This window comes from Notolepis coatsorum (genome assembly GCF_963971535.1).
Source record: "Notolepis coatsorum genome assembly, chromosome: 16".
Lineage (NCBI taxonomy): Eukaryota > Metazoa > Chordata > Actinopteri > Aulopiformes > Paralepididae > Notolepis > Notolepis coatsorum.
Window position 1 is genome coordinate 9,074,470 of NC_140180.1, and position 8,469 is coordinate 9,082,938.

General features: G+C 40.7%; 1 protein-coding gene across 1 annotated transcript; it reads left to right on the top strand.

The window, feature by feature from the left end:
- Positions 1-2,982: 2,982 nt before the first annotated feature.
- LOC311242869 (signal recognition particle subunit SRP54-like) lies at positions 2,983-4,437 on the top strand (the record flags this gene model as incomplete). The annotated part of the gene is made up of 1 exon (XM_084331935.1): positions 2,983-4,437. One exon carries the CDS (start codon positions 2,983-2,985, stop codon positions 4,435-4,437), a length of 1,455 nt encoding a protein of 484 aa, XP_084188061.1.
- Positions 4,438-8,469: the final 4,032 nt, after the last annotated feature.

Here is an 8,469-nt window from a genome sequence, read left to right on the forward strand (position 1 = left end):
TATAATAAGTATAAAATAGAAAGTCAAGAAGTCAAGTAAAAACAAGTGTAAACAACAATTGTTCAGTATACCTCTATATACAGTATGTACATCTGGTACAAAATGGTGTGGTATAGCTTAACTTGTGGTGCCACCTTGTGGTGGTGAGGTGCAATAAGGAATAAGGAATGAGAGATGTGCAATTCCCTTACCAAAAATATAAATATAAAGTGTAAAGTGTAAAGTGTAAAAGTGTAAAGTGTGGTAAAGTGGGTGCTACAGTGTGTTGTTTTTTCTCAAACTCAATTTACCTGGGGGCCGCTGGAGGTAGAGTCTGGGTGAGGCTGGGCCGCATCAAATATAAAAAAAAAAAGTTTCAAGTATTAAAAAAAAAAGTACAACTGATCCAATCTTCTCAATCTTTAGCAACAACCTTTCAGAACATGAACAGTTCTTCAGAACATGAACGATTCTTCAGAACATAGGCTTCTCTTACAGTACCTACTCCTTGCTGCCAGAGACTTGGCAGCGCTTCCTCTTATGTCTTCCCCCCTTGTGTGTCCTCTGAGGTTTGTCAGGCGCAATACATCTTCAACAAACTACCCATTTGCCTCATCATAAAACCTCACAAACACCAGCAACTGAGCATTCTCAGTGGTGTCAGTGGACTCATCCACAGCTATGGAAATGCGCTGTGCATTTTTTTATTCTATCACAAAGCTGTTTAATCAAATCACCAGCCAGTATTTCAGTTATTCTGGTTGCTGTGCTGAGGGGTGTAGAGGAGCCAAAGCTATATATTTAGGTTATTGTATTATATGAATGTTTATATGTTTATTTTTATAACCTTACATTGAAACGGCATTAGGAATATTGATTGGATTTAGATAAAGTCATTGAACCGTCTTATTTGTCATAATAGAACATTCTAGAACATTTGTTATGTCACAGTATGATGTCATAATCAAACATTCTAGAACATTTGTGATGTCACAGTATGATGTCATAATCAAACATTCTAGAACATTTGTGATGTCACAGTATGATGTCATAACCAAACATTCTAGAACATTTGTGTATCTATATATATTCAACAATTCTCTGGGGACGGTAGTGATTACATTTGAGGGGGTTGTTCCTAGGGAGGTGTTTGTAGGGCGTAGGATGTATAGGGTTAGGGAATTTGTTCATGATCCTCTTAGGTGCTATAGGTGCCAGGAGTTTGGCCATATAGCTACCACGTGTAGGAAGGGGCTGAGGTGCGCTAGGTGTGGCGGGGAACATGAATATGGGAAGTGTGGAGAGGGAGTGAAGCCGAAGTGCTGTAGTTGTGGTGGGGAGCATAGTGTAGCGTTTAGGGGGTGCGAGGTGATGATGAAGGAGGTCGCGGATCGGAGAGAGAGAAGGGAGGGTAAGTTGACGTATGCTGGGGCGGTTAGCAGGGCAGGACAGGGTAGCCAAGAAAGGGTGCAGGGGGTTGAAGGAGGGCATTTGGCAGTGAGGGTAGAGCAGGTAGAGAGGGGAAGGGAGGAGAAATTAGGTATTGTGGCCTTCGTGGCAGGGGTAGTTACTGGTATGGCAGAGGCTAAGGGTAAAACAGCGATGGTGAAGATGATTGTTAGGATAGCGGTTCAACATCTGGGATTGGAAGGTCTGGACTGGGAGGTGGTGTATAGCGAATTGGCTGAGGGGGCTGCGAGGGACAAGGCTGCGAGGGACAAAGCAGCCCAGGATAAGATAGCAGGGGGCAAGGTGGGTCCCGCGGAGGGGGGCTCAGACAGGAAGTAGCAGCAGTAGCTGCACTCCAATGGACAATGTAGGTGATGACGGGGTCCAGTAGAAGAAGAAAAAGAAGGTGAAGAAGGAGAAGAAGGAGAAGAAGAAGAGCCCATAAAAAGAATTGCGGAGGGCAGTAATACGCCTCGATGCGTCTACTCTGCCGGAAATTCAAATAAGAAGAAGAAGAAGAGAGGAGATGATGTTTGTATTGTGATTGTATGACAAGAGGAGCAGAGAAGAAGGAGACAGAGACGATAGAAATGTGTTTTGAAGATGAGAAGAAGAAGAGGAGTGTAAACTTTCTCAAGTGTGGGCGAAGCAAGAATTGTGGAGGGCAGTAATACGCCACGATGCGTCTACACTGCCGGAAATCAAATAAGAAGAAGAAGAAGAATTGCGTAGGAGTGGGATTTTTTGAATTCTCTCAGTGGAAGAAGAAGGATTCAGGTGGCGATGAGATGGAGGGTTCCCCCTCTTGGGGGGGCCCTCCAAAAGAGGAGACGATGTTTGTATTGTGATTGTATGACAAGAGGAGCAGAGAAGAAGGAGACAGAGATGATAGAAATGTGTTTTGAAGATGAGAAGAAGAGGAGGAGTGTAAACTTTCTCAAGTGTGGGCGAAGCAAGAATTGTGGAGGGCAGTAATACGCCACGATGCGTCTACACTGCCGGAAATTCAAATAAGAAGAAGAAGAAGGGTGAGGTGGGTGGCGATGAGATGGAGGGTTCCCCCTCTTGGGGGGGCCCTCCAAGAGAGGAGATGATGTTTGTATTGTGATTGTATGACAAGAGGAGCAGAGAAGAAGGAGACAGAGACGATAGAAATGTGTTTTGAAGATGAGAAGAAGAAGAAGAGGAGTGTAAACTTTCTCAAGTGTGGGCGAAGCAAGAATTGTGGAGGGCAGTAATCCGCCACGATGCGTCTACACTGCCGGAAATTCAAATAAGAAGAAGAAGAAGAAGAAGAAGAAGAGCTCAGTGTGCATCTTGAAACAGTGCTGAGCAGTACTGAACAGATAGACTAAACAACATAGATTGAAGCCTGCATTTCTAGACCAGGGTGCCAAGCCTATCGTTTGGCTGTGAAAGGAAATCATCGGTTGCAGTCCCCCCCGGATCTCTCCCTTGACCCCGGTGAGCTGAGGAGAGCTGACCACCGCAGGGGCCTAAGCCTTCGAGGCCCTTATTTCATCTGATTGAGTCTGTTTCATTTGGACCGTCAAGATGGTGTTAGCCGACCTAGGAAGAAAGATCACATCGGCGCTGAGATCTCTCAGCAATGCCACCATCATCAACGAGGAGGTCCTGGACGCCATGCTGAAGGAGGTGTGCACCGCCCTCCTGGAAGCCGACGTCAACATCAAACTGGTCAAACAGCTCCGAGATAATGTCAAGGGAGCCATAGACCTGGAGGAGATGGCGTCTGGCCTGAACAAGAGGAGGATGATCCAGCAAGCCGTCTTCAAGGAGCTGGTCAAGCTGGTGGACCCCGGTGTCCAGGCCTGGACTCCAACGAAAGGCAAGAACAACGTCTTCATGTTCGTCGGTCTGCAGGGCAGCGGGAAAACCACCACCTGTTCCAAGATGGCATATTACTACAGAAGAAAAGGCTGGAAAACCTGTTTGATATGTGCTGACACTTTCAGAGCCGGTGCTTTTGATCAGTTGAAACAGAACGCTACCAAAGCCAGAATTCCATTCTATGGCAGTTACACAGAGATGGACCCTGTGGTCGTAGCAGCCGAGGGCGTTGAGAAGTTCAAAACGGAGAACTTCGAGATCATCATCGTTGATACCAGCGGCCGACACAAACAAGAAGACTCTCTCTTTGAGGAGATGTTGCAGATTTCAAACGCAGTGCAACCGGACAACATCGTGTACGTGATGGACGCCTCCGTCGGACAGGCCTGCGCGGCCCAGGCCAAGGCCTTCAAGGACAAGGTGGACGTGGCGTCCGTCATCGTGACCAAGCTGGATGGACACGCTAAGGGTGGCGGAGCTCTCAGCTCTGTGGCTGCCACAAAGAGTCCCATCATCTTCATCGGTACAGGAGAACACATTGATGACTTTGAGCCCTTCAAGACACAGCCCTTCATCAGCAAACTGCTGGGTATGGGAGACATTAAAGGTTTGATAGACAAAGTCAACGAGTTCGAGATGGATGGCTACAAGTTGATTGATAAACTGAAGCATGGTCAGTTCACACTCAGAGACATGTACGAGCAGTTCCAGACCGGCATGAAGATGGGACCGATCGGACAGATCGTGGAAATGATCCCAGGCATTGGGACTGACTTCATGAGTAAAGACAACGAGCAGGAGTCCACGGCCTGGCTGAAGAAACTCATGACTATCATGGATAGCATGAATGACCAGGAACTGGACAACAAAGACGGAGCCAAACTGTTCAGTAAACAGCCCAACCGGATCGCGAGAGTGGCTCGTGGAGCGGGCGTGCCCACCAAGGACGTCCAGGAGCTTCTCACCAAGTACACCAAGTTCGCCCGCGTGTTCAAACATGGTATGTTCACAGGAGGCGACATGTCGAAGAACGCCAACCCCTCTCAGATGGCCAAGCTCACCCAGCAGATGGCCAAGATAATGGATCCCAGAGTTCTGCACCAAATGGGTGGGATGGCCGGCCTCCTGTCAATGACTAGGCAGATGCAGAAGGAATGATGGGCTTCAACAACATGTCAACACAGTCGCACACAAGACACACACGCATACACACACTGACCAGCCTTATTACGTGCTACAAAGGATGGAGATACACCTGTTTTTAGAAATAAATTAGGTGAAAGGTTTGGAAATAAATGGTGAAAAGTGGAGAAAAGGTATAGAAGATGGAGGATGAGAGAGGCGAAGGTAAGACGAGTGTTTTAAATTAGAAGAGGATGAATCTCATCTCCGTTTTTTTTCTTTTCTCCGTTCCTCACATCCTTTCTCTTGTCCTCTTCAAAAGAAAGGAAGACAGGGTTTAAAGGTCAGACCAGACCTCCGTTGCAGTGTTTTGAAACAGAGGAGAGGGGAGCTTGTGTGTGGACTGAATATAAAGACTTTTAACCTGAAGGAAGAGATGAGGTCGCTGAGCAGTTCGTTATTTTTTTTGGCCTTGGTAAAATAATTCTTTAACTTCCTTGTGTATAAGATTATGCAGAGGCTTATTTTCTTGTCTGGATTCAGAGATCTGTGATTTTACACTAATCGTAGAGGAGGAGAGCCCATTCCTTTTCAAATATGTAAATGACAAAAAAAAATATTTTGTTTGACTTTTTTGTTTGTTCTTTGTTATTTTAAATGTTTTATATACATTTATTATTTGAACGGCTTAAGGCTATATGTACTTGATGTTTGTTTGTTATGTTGCATATTTGAAATAAACTTCAATCAAATCAAATACATTATTTTATATGCATAATGAACAATTGTTGTTTACACTTGTTTTTACTTGACTTCTTGACTCTATTTTATACTTATTATACGTATTTATACTATATTGTTATTATCTAGCACACTCTCAGGAGCAAAACAGAAAGAAACATTTCATGCAAAGTATTCTGTATTTCTGTATGACAAATAATAAAGAAACTTGAACTTGAAACTTGAACTTGTTATTTGTGACTTTGACTATACAGATTGTTATTTGTGACTTTGACTATACAGATTGTTATTTGTGACTTTGACTATAGATTGTTATTTGTGACTTTGTCTATACAGATTGTTATTTGTGACTTTGACTATACAGATTGTTATTTGTGACTTTGTCTATACAGATTGTTATTTGTGACTTTGACTATACAGATTGTTATTTGTGATTTTGACTATAGATTGTTATTTGTGACTTTGACTATACATAATGTTATTTGTGACTTTGTCTATACATAATGTTATTTGGGACTTTTACTACAGATTGTTATTTGTGACTTTGACTATAGATTGTTATTTGTGACTTTGACTGTACATAATGTTATTTGTGACTTTGTCTATACATAATGTTATTTGTGACTTTGACTACAGATTGTTATTTGTGACTTTGTCTATACATAATGTTATTTGTGGGCGGCTACGTGGCGTAGTGGGCAAGGCGCGCGCCACGAAATCTGGAGACGCTGGGCTTGCCTGTTCGAGCCCAGCGCTCCACATTTGCTTTCAGTTTAGCTGGTCGTCCGTACTAATACACATTGGCCGTATTAGGGGGTGGGAAACTGATGGGTGAGGATCGGGCGTTGTGGACAGCGACTCCTACAGGTCGGTTGGTGCGCCTGCGCAGTGGAATCAGGAAGTGTCGGGGGCAGCGTGAGCCTCCCACGCGTTACTCCTCACCACTGAGAGATCGAGCTGCGCAGGTGAAAAGATGCGACTGCTGTTACCTCAAGTACCGGAGGGGACTTGTGCTATGTATGACGTCCACATTGCAGCCGGCTTGTGGGAGGCAAGAAACAGCGTTCGTGACAGGGGAGGGTTGAATTGGATGATACGAAAAATTGGGATGGGAGAAAATATAGAAAAATGGGAGAAAAAGTGGATCAAAAAACTAAAAAAAACATAATGTTATTTGTGACTTTGACTATACATAATGTTATTTGTGACTTTGTCTATACATAATGTTATTTGTGACTTTGACTATACATAATGTTATTTGTGACTTTGACTATACAGATTGTTATTTGTGACTTTGACTATAGATTGTTATTTGTGACTTTGACTATACAGATTGTTATTTGTGACTTTGACTATACAGAATGTTATTTGTGAATTTGACTATACAGAATGTTATTTGTGACTTTGACTATACAAATAGTTATTTGTGACTTTGACTATACATAATGTTATTTGTGACTTTGTCTATACAGATTGTTATTTGTGACTTTGACTATAGATTGTTATTTGTGACTTTGACTATACAGAATGTTATTTGTGAATTTGACTATACAGAATGTTATTTGTGAATTTGACTATACAGATTGTTATTTGTGACTTTGACTATAGATTGTTATTTGTGACTTTGACTATACATAATGTTATTTGTGACTTTGACTATACAGATTGTTATTTGTGACTTTGACTATACAGAATGTTATTTGTGACTTTGACTATAGATTGTTATTTGTGACTTTGTCTATACCGAATGGTATTTGTGACTTTGACTATACAGATTGTTATTTGTGACTTTGACTATACAGAATGTTATTTGTGAATTTGACTATACAGAATGTTATTTGTGACTTTGACTATACAAATTGTTATTTGTGACTTTGACTATACATAATGTTATTTGTGACTTTGTCTATACAGATTGTTATTTGTGACTTTGACTATAGATTGTTATTTGTGACTTTGACTATACATAATGTTATTTGTGACTTTGACTATACAGATTGTTATTTGTGACTTTGACTATACAGAATGTTATTTGTGAATTTGACTATACAGAATGTTATTTGTGACTTTGACTATACAGATTGTTATTTGTGACATTGACTATAGATTGTTATTTGTGACTTTGACTATACATAATGTTATTTGTGACTTTGACTATACAGATTGTTATTTGTGACTTTGACTATACAGAATGTTATTTGTGACTTTGACTATAGATTGTTATTTGTGACTTTGTCTATACCGAATGGTATTTGTGACTTTGACTATACAGAATGTTATTTGTGAATTTGACTATACATAATGTTATTTGTGACTTTGACTATACAGAATGTTATTTGTGACTTTGACTATACAAATTGTTATTTGTGACTTTGACTATACATAATGTTATTTGTGACTTTGTCTATACAGATTGTTATTTGTGACTTTGACTATAGATTGTTATTTGTGACTTTGACTATACATAATGTTATTTGTGACTTTGACTATACAGATTGTTATTTGTGACTTTGACTATACAGAATGTTATTTGTGACTTTGACTATAGATTGTTATTTGTGACTTTGTCTATACCGAATGGTATTTGTGACTTTGACTATACAGAATGTTATTTGTGAATTTGACTATACATAATGTTATTTGTGACTTTGACTATACAGAATGTTATTTGTGAATTTGACTATACATAATGTTATTTGTGACTTTGACTATACAGATTGTTATTTGTGACTTTGACTATACAAAGTCAAAGTCACAGAGGGAGAACTTCTCTGTACTTGCATGTGTGATGCCACTAATAGGTTGAACCTCTCATGGTCCAATATGTGGTAACTTGACACCTTTATCTTCAGCTACACCAAAAGCTGAGTAGGTAATAATAATAATTACTATAATAATTATGTCTTGAAAGAACATAAGCTGCTGACTTGGAATTAATTATAAATGGGTGCTTGTTTCAATTAGCATATTCATAGAACCTTGCATCTCAATTATGGTAAAGGTATAGAGATGCTGCTAAGCATTTTTCAGTAGTTTATTGAACAATCTGGTGGAAAATACCCATTTATACAAATTGTTATTCAATATAGAACATGTTAAAGGAACATGCCAACTTTTTAAGAAATTAGCTTATTTGCCATCTACCCTGGAGTTAGACAAGCAGATAGATACCATTTTCTTCTCTGTGCATGCATTAGGCTTAGGGAACAGCCGCTCCGTTAGCCTAGCTTAGCATCATTCACTGGAAGTAGGTGTGCCAGTGTAGCCTAGTTCCCAACAGTCACGAAATACACTCCAAATACAACTCCAAAACGTTCCTGTAAACAT